At 40.6% G+C, this 20,389-nt stretch overlaps 1 protein-coding gene and 1 non-coding gene across 5 annotated transcripts in view; both read right to left on the reverse strand.

Moving 5' to 3' along the window:
- The window catches only part of LOC131248178 (ankyrin repeat-containing protein NPR4-like), a 42,164-nt gene extending 31,396 nt beyond the window's left edge, over window positions 1-10,768 (reverse strand). For all 4 annotated transcript variants that reach the window (XM_058248282.1, XM_058248281.1, XM_058248280.1 and 1 more), the window contains exon 1: window positions 10,223-10,768. In XM_058248282.1, coding sequence (XP_058104265.1) covers window positions 10,223-10,694 — 472 coding nt within the window. In that variant the 5' untranslated portion in view covers window positions 10,695-10,768. The remainder of the gene's footprint in view (window positions 1-10,222) is intronic.
- On the reverse strand, window positions 1,918-2,024 carry LOC131250198 (small nucleolar RNA R71). Its single transcript, XR_009173126.1, has one exon. It is a non-coding gene; the product is annotated as a small nucleolar RNA R71 (small nucleolar RNA).
- Window positions 10,769-20,389: the final 9,621 nt, after the last annotated feature.

The following is a 20,389-nucleotide window of genomic DNA, read 5'->3' on the forward strand; positions in this document are numbered from 1 at the left end:
TGGAAGAGAGAGTTTAGAAATTTCTATTTGTTTTATTGTCTTTATTATGCTTTTTGAGAGAGTTAGCCCAATCATGCCTGGCTAAACCTCTTAGCTAGGGCTAAGAGGAGAAGCTTGTGGAGTGATGGGAAGATTCTACGGCTTAGATTATGTTAGTTGAAGTACTTTGATGTTAGTTTGATTAATAGGGAATGTTTTTAGTTTTTAATGGTCTGTTGTGACTAAAATTACAATGAGTCTGCGATAGCTTTAAGCATGTTCCTTTCCTCTTTATGTTTATGACATCAGAAAGCCTGCTGTTCACCATCGTCTCCTGGGCATGGTTGGATGATGGTACACTTCCTAACTTTCATATCATGTTGATTGGTTGTTAATTAGTTTAATTCTATTATTTACTTTGTCTCCTGGGCATGGTTTGGTGATGAAATCCATTCTAATTTATATACCTTTCATCTCTTGAAAACTATATCAAATGAAGTTCAGTTTGATTTTCATGGTTATACCCTCCAACTGGATGAAGAGCGGACTCTAAGTTTAGTTGAGTTCTTAAAGCAGCATAAGATCTCCCTGATCTCTACAAGTGGATCCTCTGAATCCCTAGTTTCCTACCTCTGAATTCTCTAAGTTTTAGATAAATATTTCATCATTATTCCCTCAATTACATTCGATTTAGATTTCATCTTAGTGTAGTTCTAGTTCTATTTAGTTTCAGATTACGTACAGGTTTCAGTCCCTTGGGATTCGACCTCGGTCTCATCGAGTTTATTACTACATCACAACCCTATACTTGGGGAGTGAACAAGTTTTTGGCATCGTTGCCGGGGAATCACGACTACGTATTTTTTAAATTAATTGGTTTTAGAATTAGATTAATATTAGGATTTTCTATCTTTAGGTTTAGATTTTTCTGATTTCTAGAAACTAACCTGTTTTCCTGTTTTGTAGGACCTTGACATACACATTCTAAATTGGTAATCTCTTTCTAATTTTCTAATCTTTCTGTTTTCTATTTTATATTAGGTTTTATCTTTAGAAACTTTCTAATTCTAGGATTTCTTCTAATTTAGAAACTAACTTTCTTTCTATTTTAGGTTTAGAATTTTCTTAATTTGTTTTTAGAAACTTTCTATTTTCCTTTTTAGAAATTTTTTCCTTTTTTAGAAACTAGTTTACTTTTTATTTTAGGATCTCTTGCTATTTCTAGACTTTCTATCTGTAGAAACTTTCTTGGTTTGTTTTGTTTTGTAGGTTCTTAATTTAGGACTTCTATTTTGGTAGCTTCCTTCCAACTCTTTTTTCTTATCTTCTAGATTTGTATTTCTTTCTTTCTCTTAGGTTTAGGTTTAGAATTTGAATTGAGGGCTGTGAGTGTTTCATGCCCAAGTGCAACACTCTATGTCTCAAGGAAGATTGGTTGAGGGGTTATCATTTCATCGCAGGATTAGACACCACTTGAGATCCTCAGAGTTAACTGAGGTTATGGCCGTAAATCAACCTCTTCTACCCCAACATAGGGTGGACGACGTCCAGGATGAGAACGAGGTGCATCAAGCACCCCCGCCTCGTACTTTACGAGATTATTTACAACAGGCGGGGGTGAGTATGTCCTCATGCATGGTTTTTCCAAAAAATATAGGACACATGAATATCAAGCCAGGGGTGATCCAACTCCTTCTAAAGTTTCATGGGCTTGAATCTAAAAATCCATATATACACTTGAAAGAGTTTGATGAAATCATAGCCACTTTATACTTTCCTAACGTATCTGAGGACACGATCAGGCTGAAACTCTTTCCCTTTTCTTTGAAAGAGAAAGCTAAGACGTGATTACATTCACTACGTCCCCGATCTATTGGCACATGGAATGACATGACAAAGGAGTTCATAAAGTAATTTTTTTCATATCACAAAAAGAACACCCTTAGAAAGTCAATCATGAACTTCGCCCAAAAGGAGGATGAAACATTCTTCCAATGTTGGGAGCGCTTCAAGGATCTTGTCAGCTCATGCCCACAACATGGATTTGAAATATGGTGCATTACACACTTTTTCTATGATGGACTGACATCTTCCATGCGCTAATTGGTTGAGACAATGTGCAATGGAGAATTTATAAATAAAAATGTTGATGATGTATGACATTACTTGGATAGACTTGCTGAAAACACATAAGCATGGGACACATACCCAAAATCAAATACCACTACTAGGCCCACTCAATCAAAGGAAATGGGCACGGAGTATACCTTCTGAAAGAGGATGATAATCTCAATTCTAAAGTGGCTAATCTCATAAAGAAATTCGAGGCCATGGAATCAAGGAAGGACAAGGGTAAGGAAGTTGTTTGCGGTATTTGTGGTTGTAACAGTCACACAACTGAAAATTGTCCAACTATATCTGCCTTTCAAGAGGTACTGACTGAGCAATCCAATGCTGTAAATAATTACCAAAGGCCTTTCAATGGACCCACCTCTAACATATACAATCCTAGCTGGAGAAATCATCCAAACTTCAATTGGAGGAATGAACAAACTACTCCTCCTCAAGGTTTCTTTAATCAAATTCCAAATCAAGTGAAACCTCAAGAGGATCCGGTTCTAAAACACATTCAAGACCAAGAGCTACTTAATCAGAATACGACACAAGCAATCCAGGAAATCAGATCAGCAATTGGAACGCTTGTGTCGTCTGTCCAAAGGATGGAGTCACAATTAGCAATTGTGGGAAAGGGGATGCTTCCTGCTCAACCTCTCCCCAATCCCAAACCGCAATATGAAATAAGTGACCCTAGCTCTTCAAATCAGATGGAACAAGCTAAATCCATCACCACTCTTAGGAGTGGGAAGATCATTAACAAAACTATTCCGGTTAGGGCTGAAAAGCCTAAGGATCCAGAAGAGGACAACGATGATAAACCTAGTATTGCTCCACATGAATTAGAACCGAAACCTCAAGGGAAGTCGTTTGTTCCATTCTCCCAACGGTTGATTGCACCAAAACCTCTCTCTAACTCTAAGGATATTCTAGAGGTGTTGAAACAAGTGAAGGTCAACATTCCTCTACTTGATGCCGTAAAACAAATACCTTCATATGCCAAATTTCTGAAGGACTTGTGCACGACCAAAAGACGGCAGAATATTCAAAAGAAAATCTTCTTGACTAAGAAAGTGAGTGTCATCCTAAAGCAAGATATGCCGCATAAATTCAAAGACCCCGGTAGCCCAACCATATCATGTGTAATCGGGGACTAACGAATTGATCACGCACTTCTTGACTTAGGAGCGAGCGTCAATCTGATTCCATACTCGGTATACAAACAGTTAGATTTAGGTGAATTAAAACCCACCCTAACCACACTACAACTTGCTGATCGCTCTGTTTGTGTACCAAGAGGGATAATTGAGGATGTGTTGGTCCAGGTCGACAGATTTTATTACCCTGTAGATTTTATCATCCTGGATACCGAACCCATCAGTAACATGAGTACTCAGATTCCCATCATTCTTGGTCGCCCATTCCTTGCCACTTCAAATACAATTATCAATTGCAGGAATGGTGTCATGACTATGTCTTTCGGGAATATGACATTGGAGTCAAACATATTTTTCAATACAGGCAGATAGTTAGAGGATGATGACGTTTTTCACGACATTAACATGATTGACTCTTTCGTGGAAGATAGGATACCTCTGACCTTATCCTCTGACTCTCTACAGATGTAACTGGCCCACTCCCATGATTTTAATGATGACATGATTAGAGAGATGGGTGCCATGTTTGATACTGCGCCGGTACTTGAAGTAAACCGATGGAGGCCACAATTTGAAGTGTTGCCCCAAACCGATGCAGTGCCTCTACCATCTAACTTCAAAGTGCCGAAGCTTGACCTAAAATTTTTGCCCTTTGATTTGAAATATGCCTATTTAGGTCAATAAGAGACATACTCAGTAGTGATTTCATCCCACCTTGAAAACAAATAAGATAGTATGCTCATTTCTACTCTCGAAGAAGATAAATGAGTTATTAGACATATCATCACAGATCTCGATAGGATGAATGAACTCCTTTCAACTGAATATTTTGACTCTTTGGATGATTGCTTGGCACACTCTACAGATTCAAATGATCCCATGATATAAGAAATAATGGATGCCTCGCAAGTCAACATCTCAGTAGTTGCCATGGACCGAGAGAATCCTTACTCTGAAGCCCCTCCCTCCCCAGATCCTCACTGTCTACCATTAAAGGAGGAGGAGCTGACAATGGAACCGAAGTCTGACACTTCGGAATGTGTTGAGACTACATCACTTCCTGAGAAGTTTTCTGAACTTTATCTACTTGTAGTCCCTAGTTCATCATGGGATACTAATGTTGAAACTTCTTCTGTTATAGGTGAATCGTATATACTCCGGATACCTCAAGCAATTCAATGAAAAATTTCTTATGAGGCACATAAGTTTCTCTGGAATGTCATGCTCCAGGGCATCCAAGCCTATTGCAAAAAGGGCTTTTGGATGATCCTGTTGAGGAACTTACTGAGAAACTTATCAAGATATTGGCCGAAAGAGAAAGCTTGTGGCATGATCGACTAGTTTTTCCCTACTTTCATATGACTAGGGTAGTTTGCTTTATACTGTTCTAGGATAGACGGTTTTATGCCATTAGGTTAATTTGTTTCCTACATTATTTTAGGATAGTTTGCTTTCGTGTCTTCACTCTTGTGCTAACCGGCATGCTATGATCATTGTGGAAACATTCTTCTTGATTCTTTCATCTAGGTACTATCTTCCCGTCACTTCTCATTTACTTTCGTTGTCCCATGTACATTGCATGCTCATATATCTTTTACATTGAGGACAATGTAGATTTTAGGTTGGGGGTGGGAGATTAGGTTTCCTAATCATGTTTTCTTGGTCTTGAGCAAAAATTATGAAAAGTTTTAAATTTTCTAGACTTTCTTGTGAATTCGAAGTGATTTTGATGGCCATCTTGGATTTAGAATTACAAGATAAGTAATGTTAGTAATTTATGACTATTGGATTCAGTTATTTGTTAGAATTTACAGTTAAGTTCGAACTGTTAATCCATGATTAGAAGGTTTAAACATTGATTAAGTCATGATTTCACAAGACACATCTCACTTGCACATTAAAGTTTCAGTTCGATATTGAATTGTAACTTGATGATCATTAAGCATGGAAGGAACCAACCTTGGGAATTTGTCCATCATGTTCAATAAGACGAATATAGAAAAAGAAAAAGAAGTTTTTGAAAAAAAAATCAAAGATAAAAAAGAAGAATGAAAGAAAAAAAACTACCTAGCTAAAACAAATAGTTGTCATCAGAAAAGGGTTGGGTGTACGATCTTCACCATAGGTTTGCTCCCTATAGGTGCAGATTCGATTCCCCTCCCCTTCGATGGAAAAATCAAAAGCTGAAAGAATGAAAAGAAGAACTATAAGAGAACATGGTACTGTTTAACGGCTCAATTTAACCATGTTTTTGCTGCAAGGTCTGTTTAGGAGCTTGGACCGAAACAGGGTGTTAAAAGCATGAAATTAATGCTCTGATGATGCCAAGGCAACAGACGGACTCCAGGGGACCAAGATCGACGGATTTACATGCGAGAGATCTGAGAAAATTGAGAAAATGAAGCTCAAGTGGCTGAAAGTCGGCAAGAATGAAAGATCACAGGGTTTACATCATCTGTTCGGCTTAAAAATTCATACACGACCTGAGGGCTATAAAGGAACTGTATACATAAAATTTGAACCATTAGATCCCTGTACAAGTGACCTGACGGACAGATCATCCCCTTAAATCCTTAAGTGGGGCCCACCTTATTGCTGGATACGCTTCAATTTTGGAATCAACGTCTTAAAGTAAATGAGGAAAGGAATGGCCGGAGCAGATTTCTTATATACATCAAGGTGGGACCCACCTTACATGGTGCTTGTGCACAGTACACGTGCACTGGATGAACACCGCACCTAAGGAATCGGTCAACTGAAGCTTTGACCGATCTTTCCTAAAAGGAATTTAAATTCTTGTTTTGCCGCCGCTGAACAGAGATTGCGGACTGGTTTTCGTGGGCCACCATGATCAATTATATGGTGATCAAGACCGTCCATTAGATTTTAAATGGCCCTATGATCACGGTCTAGGTGTCAGAATCCCATAAGGCAGTGAAGGAAGATTTCCAATCGTCCAAACGGAAGATAAATGGTGGAATGAAATAGTCCGTGGGCCACACCAAAATCACTCCAATCTCACCATGTCGACCGGTTTTCTGTGAAAAATCTAATGAACGGACTGGATTTTTCTAGAAACACCAAGAAGTGGGCCCCACCAACATCCAGCGTCAGTTCGATGGCACTGCTTATGCACGATCGTGAGATCCGGGATTTCTAGGCAGTTCCATAATCAAGGGTGTGATCGGATGAATGATTTAGACCGTTCAAAGTCTTAAGAAGGGGGTCATGCTTCTTCCTATGGTGTCAGAATGGATGGATTAGATGGTCATCCACGCCAAACACAAAACCAACGCAGCTGTTTTGTGTGTTTTCCTTACATAGGAACAGAGGTCTATTCCTGCTGCGATTTGGACTGCGAAAAGAGGTCGGTTCGTTCGACTATAACCACCGCCCATTCCTTCTCTATAAAAGGAAGTAAGAGAGAGAGATCTGAATCATCTATTTGAATCCAAGGGCTGGGACGTCCGTCTGAAAGAGAGAGTTTAGAAATTTCTATTTGTTTTACTGTCTTTATTATGCTTTTTGAGAGAGTTAGCCCAATCATGCCTGGCTAAACCTCTTAGCTAGGGCTAAGAGGAGAAGCTTGTGGAGTGATGGGAAGATTTTACGGCTTGGATTGTGTTAGTTGAAGTACTTTGATGTTAGTTTGATTAATAGGGAATGTTTTTAGTTTTTAATGGTCTGTTGTGACTAAAATTACAATGGTTATGTGATAGCTTTGAGCATGTTCCTTTCTTTTTTATATTTATGACGTCAGGAAGCCTGTTGCTCACCATCGTCTCCTGGGCATAGTTGGATGATGGTACACTTCTTAACCTTTATATCATGTTGATTGGTTGTTAATTAGTTTAATTCTATTGTTTACTTTGTCTCTTAGGCATGGTTTGGTGATGGAATCCATTTTAATTCATATACCTTTCATCTCTTGAAAACTATATCACAGGAAGTTCAATTTGATTTTCATGGTTATACCCTCCAGCTGGATGAAGAGGGGACTCTAAGTTCAGTTGAGTTCTTGAAGCAGGCATAAGATCTCCCTGATCTCTACAAGTGGATCCTCTGAATCCCTAGTTTCCTACCTCTGAATTCTTTAAGTTTTAGATAAATATTTTATCATTATTCCCTCAATTACATTCGATTTAGATTTCATCTTAGTGTAGTTCTAGTTCTACTTAGTTTCAGATTACGTACAGGTTTCAGTCCCTTGGGATTCGACCTCGGTCTCACCGAGTTTATTACTACATCAGAACCTTATACTTGGGAAGTGAACAGTTAACTGGCCAAATTCAGTTTCAGCGATTCGCCTATCTGTCTGTTGGAAGCATGTTGGAAAAATTGCTGGTTCTCAGTTCTTATAAATGGGGAGGCATCGAGTTTCTTCCAATCTTCCAGAGGCATCCGCCAAGGAGATCTGTTGTCCCCATCCCTGTTTCTTATAGCGTCCGAGGTGTTCTTTAGGAGCTTTAACATCCTCGTCAACAGAGGTTGGGTCCTGCCGTTCAAGCTTCACCGTGGGAGCCTGCTGATTTCCCATTTGCTATTCACGGATGACACCTTGCTCTTCCTCAATGGTGGCCGCTCATCTCTCCTCACTATCAAGAAATTCCTCCAGGCTTTCCAGGCAGCTTCTGGTTAGAAAATAAACATGAACAAGAGCTGTTTCATTTGCGATGATAAGATGCCAGCGGGGAGAGTGAGATCTATCCAGCGTCTCCTGGGTATCTCAAAAGTCGCACCTAAGATCCCATATTTGGGAGTGCCTCTATCCAAAGGTAGATTGAAGAGGCAAATTTCAGAGCTATTCTCGAGAAGGTGGATAGCCGTTTTAGCAGGTGGAGGGCCAGAATTTTATCTCAAGCGGGCAGATTGATGTTGATCAAACACGTCCTCGGAAGCATCCTTATCCATACGTCGGCTACAGTGCACGTCCCGGCCCACGTTTTCACAGTTTTCGAACAGAAGTTCACAAGATTCTTCTGGGGTTGGGCCGAGGGTAGGAAGAGATTACCATGGATCGCCTGGAACAAAATTAGTTCTCCAGTGGAAGAAGGAAGCCTGGGAGTCAGGAAATTGAAGGAAGTTATGACTGCCCTGCGCCTCAAGCTGGCCTGGACAGCGAAACACGGCTCCACAGCTGGACCCTGGGTCCAATTTGTCCGCAGTAGATACGCCAATGATCTTATCCCGGCGCCTGAGGGTGGCTGTTGCAGCAATGTCTCCCCTTTTTGGAAGAAGATCAGGATCCTTTTTTCGTCCATTGATGAGAACGCGCAGTGGGAAGTTGGGGATGGCGATATGAATCTCTGGGAGGTTAACTGGTCTGGACAGGGGCCTCTCCTCCGTCTAGTCATCGATCCCATTCCTGCTGATCTACGTACACTGAAGATCAGAGACTTCTTAAGGCCGGCTGGCCCTCTCCCTCCGTCAGCTGTCTGTTTGTATCTGTCGTAAGAGATTCTGGATCAGATTGTCCATGCTGGTTTTGCTACTTCTCCAGATCCAGCGAGATGTTATTGGCCTCATGAACCATCTGGTTCCTTTTCTGTCAAGCCAGCTTGGTTTGTTTCGAGGTCCTGAGGTACTGCCCCTGGCTGGGTTTCATGGATCTGGCACAACAAACTGTATCCCAAGATGTCCATCTTCGTTTGGAAGTTCTTACAGGGTGCTCTTCCAGTTGATGAAAGAATCCAAAGTAGAGGGATCCAGCTTGCATCCCGTTGTAACTGCTGTGACCCAGGCCCCACTCATCAACTGGCTCAGGAATCCATCCTTTACCTTTTCCTTGAGGGACAACAAGCTTCGAAGGTGTGGCGCTTCTTCAGCTCCTGGTGCGGTATCCCCTTCCCGAACCATCAAACGTTGGAGGGGAGACTACTTCAATGGCGGAGGGCCCTGGCTCCAGGTTCCGCCCCGACTCTCATCCGCTACCTCCTCCCAATCACCATCCTCTGAGAGATCTGGAAAGCTAGAAATGCGGCCAGGTTTGACAACACCACTATGAGTGATCGCTCCATCAAGTCCCATACCAGGATCTTTTTGGAAATGCTTATTGGATCTTCCATGGAGGTGGCCCTGCAGCGTTACCCATCCCATGCTTTGAGGACCCCTCCGGCTCCCGCCCACTCTGGAATTATCAGATGGCGCAAACCTCCCCCAGGGTGGGTCAAGGTTAATGTGGATGGGTCTTCTAGAGGGCATTCGGGCCTCTCTGGGGGTGAGGGTCATGATTCCGCCGGCAATCTCATCTTCGTCTTCTTTCATGGCTTTGGCATGGGCACTAACATCGGAGCGGAGGTCCGTGCGATTCATGACGGCGTCAAGTTATGTTTACTAGCAGGACTGACCAAGGCAATTGTCGAGTCTGACTCCAAGGTGGGCATAGACTGCATTTCTGGAAATTCTCTTATTTCGAGGCATTGGAATCCCTAGGTTGATCAGATAGCTAACCTGGCGTGCAGGGGCATCTACTCCTTCTCGTACATTGCTAGGGAAGGAAATGGCCCTGCTGATGGTATGGCAAGGGGAGGTAGTAGGATCCAAGCAGATCAGGTTTTTCACCATATTAGGGATCTACCCCTTCTGATTCGTGGGCTGTTATTCCTTGACAAGGTGGGTCTTGGTTATCTCGGGCCTCCCCGTGGAGCCCCCTGTTAATCCGGCTTTGTTCGCCCTGACGGGGTTGCTTCTCGGTAGTCTTATTCATCTGTAGGCCATCTCCCCAATGCTTTTCCGCCCATTCCGTGGGGTCCTTAGAGGTCCTTCTCTATGGTGAGGGACAGGGGGCCGTTTTTTGTTTTTAGGCTCCCCTGCTTTGTTCTTTTCGGGTTTTGCATATTCATGTATAGTTACGATAGGCGGGTTGTTTTGTTTTTGTCTTCAACCCGCCGGAATCCCAGCTAGGTTGTATCTTCCTGTTTTTTTCAATGGCTTCGCAGGCCGTTGTTCAAAAAAAAAAAAAAAAAGCGTACCGTAAAATTCACCAAGAGCAGCTGCGTGAAGGATAGTAGCTCCGTCGTTCCTCCTCAGTATCGTATCACCAAACTTCTTAGCGACAGAAACAAGGAAGATCAACATCTCCTTCTTCCCATACATGGCAGCCCAAAACACAGGCATCTCGCCACGGTCGTTGCGGCTTAAAATCAAGTTCTCATCCTTCTTCAATATCATCTCTGCAGTCTCGACTTTTCCGGCCCTGGCAGCTTCATGGAGCGAAGTGTTTCCTCTCTTGTTCTTCGCTAGGCGGGTGTGTTCTGGCAGTAAGTCTAGCAGCTCGCCAACCACCTTGTCTTGATCGGATTGCACTGCAATGTGAACGAGCGTGTTGCCTGTAACGACAGTGACTGGAGCGGCGTCGCATAAGGTTGGCCGCTCTCTATAGAGGGTGAGGATTGCTTCCCACTCCCCTTTGATTGCAGCTTTTAAAACATGGACTTGAGCCATTGGAAGAAATGGCCACCGTTAACTCAGCAACTTTGATGAAGAAAAATTGGCATTATGTAAATGAATAACAAGCATCTCCCTCCAGCTAATGAACCTTTTAAAGGACACCTAAGGGGGTAAGCCAGATGACGACACGTGGAGAGAGAAAGGACTCAAAGAGAAAAAGAGGACTCGGATAGAGTAGTGTAGCGCACAATTCCATGAAGGAAAAAATAAAAAGGTACCCCACCGTTATGTACGTGTTTTATTCAAGCCAGGCATTTTCCCAGCTCATTTTAGGGTATGAGCTCAAAAATCAGATCTACGTTGCACCTTACCAAGGAAACAATGATGATTGAGTGCCCACAATTAAAAAGTTTTATAATATTTATTTTGCCATCCAATCCAAATCACGCAACACTTTAAAAAAAAAAAAAAAAAGGATTAGTATTCCATCAACACTGCTTCATATGGTGTGGTCCACCAGATGTTTAGATTTGTTTTAATTTTGAGCTCATGCCATAAAATTAAGTGGCAAAATGGACGGCAGAGTGATAAAACACATATATCATGGAACTACGTCTGTAAGTACAGAGAAAATATGAGAGGCCAGAAAAGAGAAATTTCCAACTATGAGCCCCACCTTTTATCCACCGTCTTTTCCAAAATGTTCCTAAACTTTACTTCCCAAACTAAACCATTCTGTACGGATACACTATTTTCGAATGAAAATACCCTTGCATTCAGACGGTTTCACCTAGATATGTAGCTATGGATTATAACTGTAGCTATTTGTAGCATAAGGTCTACAAACTATACTATGCAAAGGCCAATGGTACACTACTAATAGCTACGCGTAAAATCCGTAGCCATAGCTTTAGGTCTAGAGTGTGGATAGTGCAACCGTGCAGAATGCAAGGTTATTTTCGTATGAAAATAGTGCATCCAAACAGAATGGCTTTGTTTGGAAAAGTGACGTTGGGAGCGATCGGAGAAGACAGTGGGTAAAAGGTGGAGTACATAGTGGGAAATTTCTCGACGTGGGGAGATGATACGGTAGAATGGGGAGAACCGAAATATGGTAAAGACATCTCTGGTTGGTACAAGTGGCACAATCATGTGTCAATCAAGTCCATTCATCTATTGGACCCTAGCATGGATGGATTATTTAACTGTGTATGATGCGTGCTCACATTTTTCAGCGTCGTAGCACACTTGAGTTTTAGATCTACCTCACTTGGCAGCTGATAGTATAAAACGACATAATGGATTTACAGAGTATTATATAAAATTATCATGGTGGGCCATGGCTTGTAGAAAATAAGAGAGTAGATGCGGATTAGCTACCGACAGGTTGAGTAGGGATACCCGTTATTGAAGTGATGTCACCTAATTCTGTGGGCTCCACCATGATGTATACGTTGTATCCACATTGTCTATCCATTTTTAGAGATCATTTTAAGGCATAAGCCAAAGAATGAATCAGATCCAAAGCTTGAGTGGATCCCACGACATAAAATAGTGGAGAGAGTGACGCTCACCATTAAAAACTTTTAAGGACCACAAAAGTTTTTGATCAAGATGAAATTAGTGTTTTCCGTTCTTTAATGTTTGTGTTAACTTATGAACAGGTTGGATCTCAAATAAACATCACGGTGGACCTTAGGAAGGTTTCAATGGTGGCATCACCCTCCCCATTGTTTTCTATGGTGGGATCCACTACTCCAGCTTTAGAATTCTTTTGCTCATGTCCTAAAATGATCTCTAAAAATGGATGGACGGTGTGGATACAACACATACATCATGGTGGGGCCCACAGAACTTGGTGACGCCACTTCAGAGCGTGTCTCACTACTCAACTCGTCAGTAGCTAATCTGCGTCCTGAGAGAGTGGGCTATTCGCCAATTCATATTAAATAGATACTTATTGTAGGTAAAATTACGCTGTCAGAGGTTTTATGCTCGCGAAATTTGAGCCCTTGAATTGAAATTTTTTAGACCCTGAAATATTTCTTGGACTTGAAGCGCATCCCATCCATTTATCAGCTGGTCCACACATGCTAGAAAAATGGTACTAATGTAATGTTCTATCTTGCACGTGTGGTGCACAAGTCTGTTACGTTTGCATGAGTGGTTCGTTGGCATTTAGAGCCTAGAGATGGTACTTCTGAACTTAGAATTCCTCAAGTACAACTTTTCTTTTTCTCAAAGTAGGAATTACTTGGTCCGATGGCAATGATGGAATCAAGTAATCCTAATTTTTCTCAAAGTAGAATTACTTGGTCCGATGGCAATGATGGAATCAAGTAATCCTAATTTCTGAAGTTGGAAAAGTAAAAGCTTTCGGGCGAGTGAGTTGATACTTTGGTAAAGAATGAAGTTTGATGCACGCACAACCCATGGCACACATTAATTTAAACAATCAACTACCCTCGCTTCTGGTTCTATGCTAAAAACCCCTCTTCTTCAACATTTTCAAATAACCCCCATCCTTTTCTATATACTATCACAAAACACCTTATATTAACTTATAATTGTTAAATTTATCCATTGATTATATTAAAATAACACCTTTTGTCACGACTCGAAATTCGGTGACCAAGTGCACATCCCAAGAACTCGGCATGACTCCTACACTAAATGTAGTTAAATCAATAAAATGTGTATATCACAGACAACTGTTGTATAAATGATATCTATAAACCATCTAATGTTCCCCTGTTCTTTGGTAAGATAAGGCCGTGTGTCTTGTATATCATTCATTGGTTCAGCCGCATCCTCTTTCTCTTGCGCCAATAGGTCAACTTCGGTTACATCTATTTTCTTTTCATCAATAAATTGGTGAGCTAACCAAGTCTAGTGAAAGTTTCCACCAAGGTTTGTTTACACTAAAACGAAGAATAGTAAAAGAACATAAATCACATTTAATAATAATTAATCTTATTAAATGCGTGAAATGCATGTGTGCACCAGGTATTTGATGTATCTACCTGCATGAGTTGAAAATTCATCTACCCACATCCATCACAAGGGAAGGTTGCCACTATATTGGTAGGCAAGGGTAAAACCTGCATCTAGAAGTGAAACTACCAAAATAAACAATTCATTCGAGGACGTGTTATGAATGCATAATATTTAGTTTTTTATCATTCATTCGTAGATTAATAGTTATTACAGATTGATTAGCATATACATGTATGAAAAATAGATTACACAATTTTTCAGGCATTGATATATGTAAGCATGTGTTAATAGAAAATAGAAAGCTCTAATTTAGCATACTTAATACAATTGTCAAAATAGAAATTTAAATTTGATTATCATGTAAATAAACACTATTTTGCTTTAAATAAGAAGGAAACAAGTTGGGATCCATCACCTGAGGATTCGGTGATAGTTTTAGAATAATCAAATTAGAAAGATTCAAAAAAATTCTAAAATACAATATGCAACAACAATCATTCTTCTAATTAATTAATATTAATTCATATGATGGGTCCCACCTTGATTGATTGAGATCATGATTGTGGTCTACACTATGTTCAAATTGGACTCCTTCAGAACCAACCCTTGACACATGGTTGGTGATCCTCATAGTTTCATGTGGGATCCACTTGATCAATCAAAGTGATCTCCACCTGACCCATTATATTTAATTAACTCATCAATGATAACTAATTGTGAGTCACAAATTTAATGGTCTAATTAATTAGATTTCTAAAATTGAAATGTAAGTAGTTTATTTACCCTTTGTTGGTCGAACCAAGAGAGTCTGTTGGGCATCAATTCCGTCGCTTTTACCCAATTCAATCGATAGAGTGCATGTGCCGTCAAAATTTTGATAAAATTCACATTGCCTGTCGGACCGACAATACTGTGGGTTGGACCGAAAAACTCCAGAACACACTTCAATTTGATATACCGAATCAAGGTTTTTAGGTTTTTCTTAATCTAGATTTAGGTCCACTTGAGGTAAATAGATCAGATCCAAGCCGATCAATGGCCTACTAGAGAATGGTTAAAGAGGAGGGCTAAATATCAGTTTGATTCGACTCTCCGATTGTCCCAAATAGTTTTAATGTCTTTTTTTTTTTTTTTGTAGCAATCATCATTTGATTGATAAGGTCCAAAATCATGGTCAAATTAGCCGGATCTTTGAGGTTCCAGCATATTTCAACTTTCACAATTTGACGGACCATGTGGATCAGACCCCACATGACAATGTGGCCTGACACAATTTCCCATGCTAAAAGCTAAAGATACATCTAAGTTGGGTTTTTGGGGGAGAAATTGACCACTATAGATGCCACTTTTTACCCGGCTTCTTTTCTGGAGAGTCTCAAACTTACATTCCCAATCTAAACCAAAATTGTACGGATAGAAAATTGAAGATGAAAATACCCTTGCTTTTCAAAAGCTATCGATTCTATTGAAGCAATGGCTACGCTACGTAATGCTACTGTTATAATCCGTAGCCATAGATCCCTTATCTGATATTGGAAGGGCAAACTAGAAATTGAGCGGGGCAAACTGAAAATTGAACAGGGAAACTAGAAATTGAGCAGGGCAAACTGAAAATTAAGTAGGGCAAACTAGAAATTGAGTGGGGCAGCAAATTGGAAATTGAGCGAGGCAAACTAGAATTTGAGTTGGTCAAACTAAAAATTGAGCGGGGCAAACTGATGCATGCATTTGGTGTCACATCCCAAACTCGGGAAACGGGCTCACAAAATTCCCAGTCGCCGAATCTGGTGCAGACAACCTCCGTAGTATCCCATTATCGGTTCTCAGCTCCCATACGCCATGTTCCGATCCTGGGATCCTAGAAGGAGGATTTTCAGGGTGATTTTTTATTTTTATTTTTTATTTTTTATAAAGGAGTATAATCACAAGTGTACCCAAGTCACAAAACATCATCACCACATATCCACTAATATAATATTTGACTATAATGTTAAAAGGGAAATACATCATATAGCAAAATTCTAAAAGATCAGGCATATGCTCCTGCCTCAATGCTGTTAAGGTTTAGCATAACCTACATGTAACGAACATGCATAAGCTTACTACGAAGCTTAGAGAATGTGTGCATGTGTGCACAATGCATATGCCAAGCATACAAATGTCAGAGTAAGCGGAAATGATGGAAGGCTAAACAGACAATTCCATAAATGATGTTAGTCATACCAAGGCTATGCAAAGCAAGGCCTACATGGCCGAATGTCATATGCTAGAGATGCAACGCAAGCATGCCAATCATCAACTAGTCCACGTATTAATATGGTTCATCACTGGAAACATCATCGGGGTCTAGTACACTCTAACATTGGTTGTCACCCCATCGTGCGCATGACCAAGTGAGTGAAAGAAACCTCACTATCCACCTTGCCAGTAGTATGCCAATGTCCATCTGGCTCATCGATAGCGGACTCATTTACGAGCTGGTCAAACTTAACTTAGCTTACAGCCTCCTACCCTCGGGTGGATAAGGTTACACCCCTTTTCAACCGACCATGACACAGTGGGAGACGCGGCCTACTGGTATTTGGCACACAGGCACTCATGTTATCCACTTGATCTTGACGTTGAAGCATCCTACTGGTACCACAAGGGTTTACGGACTTTCACCCAAGGACATCCATAGCGCCCTAATGCTAGAACAGATATTTTCATTATCCAATTTGACCATCTACGATATACCTGTGGAAGACATAACCCTGGTGTCGCTAGGATGTAAAGTGATCGGGACATACAAGATGCGAAATGCATGAGTTATACCATCTAAATCATGCATCAAACCTGCGCATACAGTACGATCATGTGGGGCAACCCTATCTCATATGGAGTCCCCTAAGTATCTCAACCCAATGACATATGTTATAATCAACCACCACCCATAACATGCATACAAATGATGTGTATGGGCATATGTCTAGACATGATGTCATTATACTAAGCATGTTCTTAGTGTGTCCTACCAGGCCAAGTATACTAGCATGTTATCAGACATATCAGACAATAATCGGCCTTAATCAGCACATCATATACAAAGAGTGAAAACTGAATGACATGCCCCACTAGAAATATAGAAATCTATATGGTATGTCCCACGTTAAAGTAATATTAGCTTCTCATGTAGCCTGCAAGGCATGAATATATAAAATATATATAACAAGGTGGGGTCCATTGGGAGTGACCCAGATGGACACCCACATGTACAACACGTGTGTCACTAGGCTATCAATCCATTTGGGCATGTGACCCACTAATGATGTCTCAAAATAATCAGATTATCAATAACATCACTATAATTACTTTAGTAGAATGATCTGTACCGTCTAATCATTGCTAATGTAAATTGACGGTTACAAATCATTAGTTAGTCACTAGGATGTGATCATATGCTCATGGTCCATCTGAGTCTTGGGATTTCATCAGTTTAGGCAAGGTATATGCTTAAATGGATTTAATAAAATTATAGTTTCAATATTCACACACCAACTAATTTAAAGATTTCGATTTAAAATCTTAAATATAACCAAAGACCTAAGGGGTCTCGATTCCAGGGATTCCCAAGTCTAAGGGATCCCAAAAACTAGGGATTCTCAAGCGCAAGGGATCACAAAACCAAGAAATCCCAAGTCCAAGAGATTTCTACCCTCACATTACCTTATGGTACGGCCCACCTAAGATCTGGATCAACCTGAATTTTGGGCCCATGGCCTAACATATTTTGATAAGACAGATGAACAGAGTGGATATATATGATACATACATCATGTAGGGTCCCATGTATGGGGGCAGCAGCCCAAGGTGGCTTGGACCCCCAATAACACATTTCTTTTTCTCTGTTTCTCTCTTTTTTTTTTTTTTTTTTTGGTTATGCACCATCAATGCGTGCCCTACATGAATTTTTTACTCCACTCACCATGTTGTCCATCTCAAGCAGGTCTAATGAGCTCTAATTTGGGTTAATTTGGACAAACAAGGACTCCACAGTGGGCCTTGGAAGATGTCAACAGTAATGGTTCGTTTCCCTCATTACGGCCCACTTGAGACCCGAATCTATCTCATCTTTTGGCCTAAAGCCTAAAATAATCTTGCAAAGACGGTGAATGATGTGGATTCAATATAAATATCAAAACAAGGTCCCACATGTGAGACCCAAAATTGGCCAAGAATGAGTTAACTCCCCGGCATGACATTCTATGTATTTTTCATGTTATTATTATATTCATTGTATGTTTTGCATACACTATTAATGTGGGCCCCGAGTGGATAATCTAATCCGTTCATTGTCTTGGCCACCTCAAATGAGGTCAAATAGACTCTGACTAGGACTGGTTTTGATGATCAGAGACCCCAAAGTGGGCCCTAGAGTGTTTCAACAGATGGGCATTGTTCCCTTTAGTATGGCCCACTCGAGACTCAAATTTGCCTCAAAATTTATCACATGACCTAAAATTATATGGAGAAGATGGTGAACGATGTGGATTAAACAAATTCATCATGCTGGGGTCCACGTGTGTGGGTCAGCCCAATGAGGCTTCCACCCTCACTGTTACCGGCAATAACGTCCAATGACATGCCTTTTTGGTTTTCCTCTTTCTTCCTTTATATATATATATATATATATATATATATATATATATATATATATATATATATATATATATATATATATATATATATATATTATTTTCTACTATATGAGGTCCACTAGCGGATAATCCATTCCGTCTATTATATCGGCCAACTCTCTATGGACCAAAGGAGTCTAATGATGGATAGGTCCACCACTTATACAGACAATAATAGGCCTTAGAAAGTTCCAATTGTGGGACTTTGTTTCCCTCGGTGCAGTCCACTAGGAACTCAGATTTATCTCATTTTTAGTTTCATAGCCTAAAACGAAATGGGGAAGGTGGTGGACAGCGTGGATTAAACAAATACATCAAGGTGGGGTCCATGGTTGGGATGCCTCCACCCTACGTCTGCATGGTTGACGTGAAGGGGTGCTCCGATTCTACCATCGGTCGTGGTGTGGTCCACCTGATGGTTGGATCAGTTAGATTTTTGGGCTTCATGGCTAAAATGAGCCAACAGATGGATGGATGGTGTGGATCTAAGAAATACATCAATATGGGTCCTACAAGTGAAAACTCACTCCAAACCTCTCATGCAAAAAGTAAGAAATGACATGGGTAACCCAACCCCTTAGCATTTGTGGTATGGCCCACCTGAGATTCAGATTAACTTCATTTTTTAGCTCAACGCCTAAAATGAGAAGAGAAATTGGATGGATGGTGTGGATGATACATATATATACATCATGATGGGGCCCGCGAGTGAAGTCCACATGGTGGCTTTGGAAGGTAATTGTGCGTGTAAGAGACATGTCTCTGCACATTTTTGTGTCCAGGGACATAGTGCCACTATCCCTCTCCCTCTTTTGTGTTTTAAGGGTGAGGTAAGGCCCACCTAGGAAATCCACTTCATTCATTTGAATGTCCAACTCGTGGTGGGGCCAAGAAGCTTTGGATCATATCAATTTTTAGTGTATTTTTCATCATCCAAGTGTGCTTACATAATCAATTAGTTTAAAAAGAAAATAAATATCACAGTGGGCCACACAAGGTGGTCCATGCTATGATGTGCGGGACACTCTCTCTAATAATGTGGCCCACTTGTGGGTCCCACAACACTATGAGAATAAGAAAAGAAACGGAAATGAAGGGAAATAAATCCAGTCGGCTATCGGGGTGGCCCCCCGCCACTATAGGGTCCACCACATACTCAATATATGATCAAGGTGGGTCCTACCCTTATGGGCCCACCAAAATAGAGAAATCACAAAGAATTAGAGGGTTTTGACCCTCCCATGCACTCACTTAAAAGGATGGACGGTTGGATCGTCTCGGATTGGTGATTGGATGGCCTACCAAGCTTCTTTTCATCCCTAATCTTCTTTAATCTTACTTTTCTCGATTCTCTTACTCTTTGTCTCTTGATCTTTCCTAATACTCTCACAAGCTCTCTTTCTTTTCTCTTAATCTCTCCCTAATCTTTCTTTCTTTTTTCTCTTTCTCTCTTAATTTCTCCCCAATCTTTCTAATATATATATATATATATATATATATATATATATCCTAATCCCTCTCTACTCTTGATAGGAAATGGTAAAAATGAGAGTGAGTTAGGGAGTTATTGTGGTAGAGATTTTAGGATAGGGATGGAATAAGGGCAAGATGGAGGGATAAAATGGGGAGAAAAAGAATAAGAGAATGATGGCTAGCATAAGTAAGGGTATGGGTTGCATGAGAATGACATGAGTTTGTTTGACTAATGGGGAGAGAGTGACATTAAGTGATGGATGGGTTGATGGATTAATTGATTGATTGATTGATTAATGGATTGATTGATTTAACAACATGGGGATTTGTACAAGTGGGGTCTGCGTGCATTGTGTGGCCCATATCGGATTGTGCCAGAATTGTAACTTTAAATTTAAGGGTCAAAATGGAGTGTGTTGCGCGGCGTTAGAATTATAACGCCCACACGGTCGGTATGATACGAGTCTCGGGGTATCGTGGTACAAAAGTAGGGTAACGATCAAAACTTGTCGATCTGGTCCACCGGGAACATGCCGTTGTTTAATTAAAAGTCTATGGAAGGTCTCGCGAGGTTACGGGTCTTACATTTGGTCCATGTAGGAT

The sequence above is a fragment of the Magnolia sinica genome, chromosome 6, assembly GCF_029962835.1.
Source record: "Magnolia sinica isolate HGM2019 chromosome 6, MsV1, whole genome shotgun sequence".
NCBI classification, from domain to species: domain Eukaryota; kingdom Viridiplantae; phylum Streptophyta; class Magnoliopsida; order Magnoliales; family Magnoliaceae; genus Magnolia; species Magnolia sinica.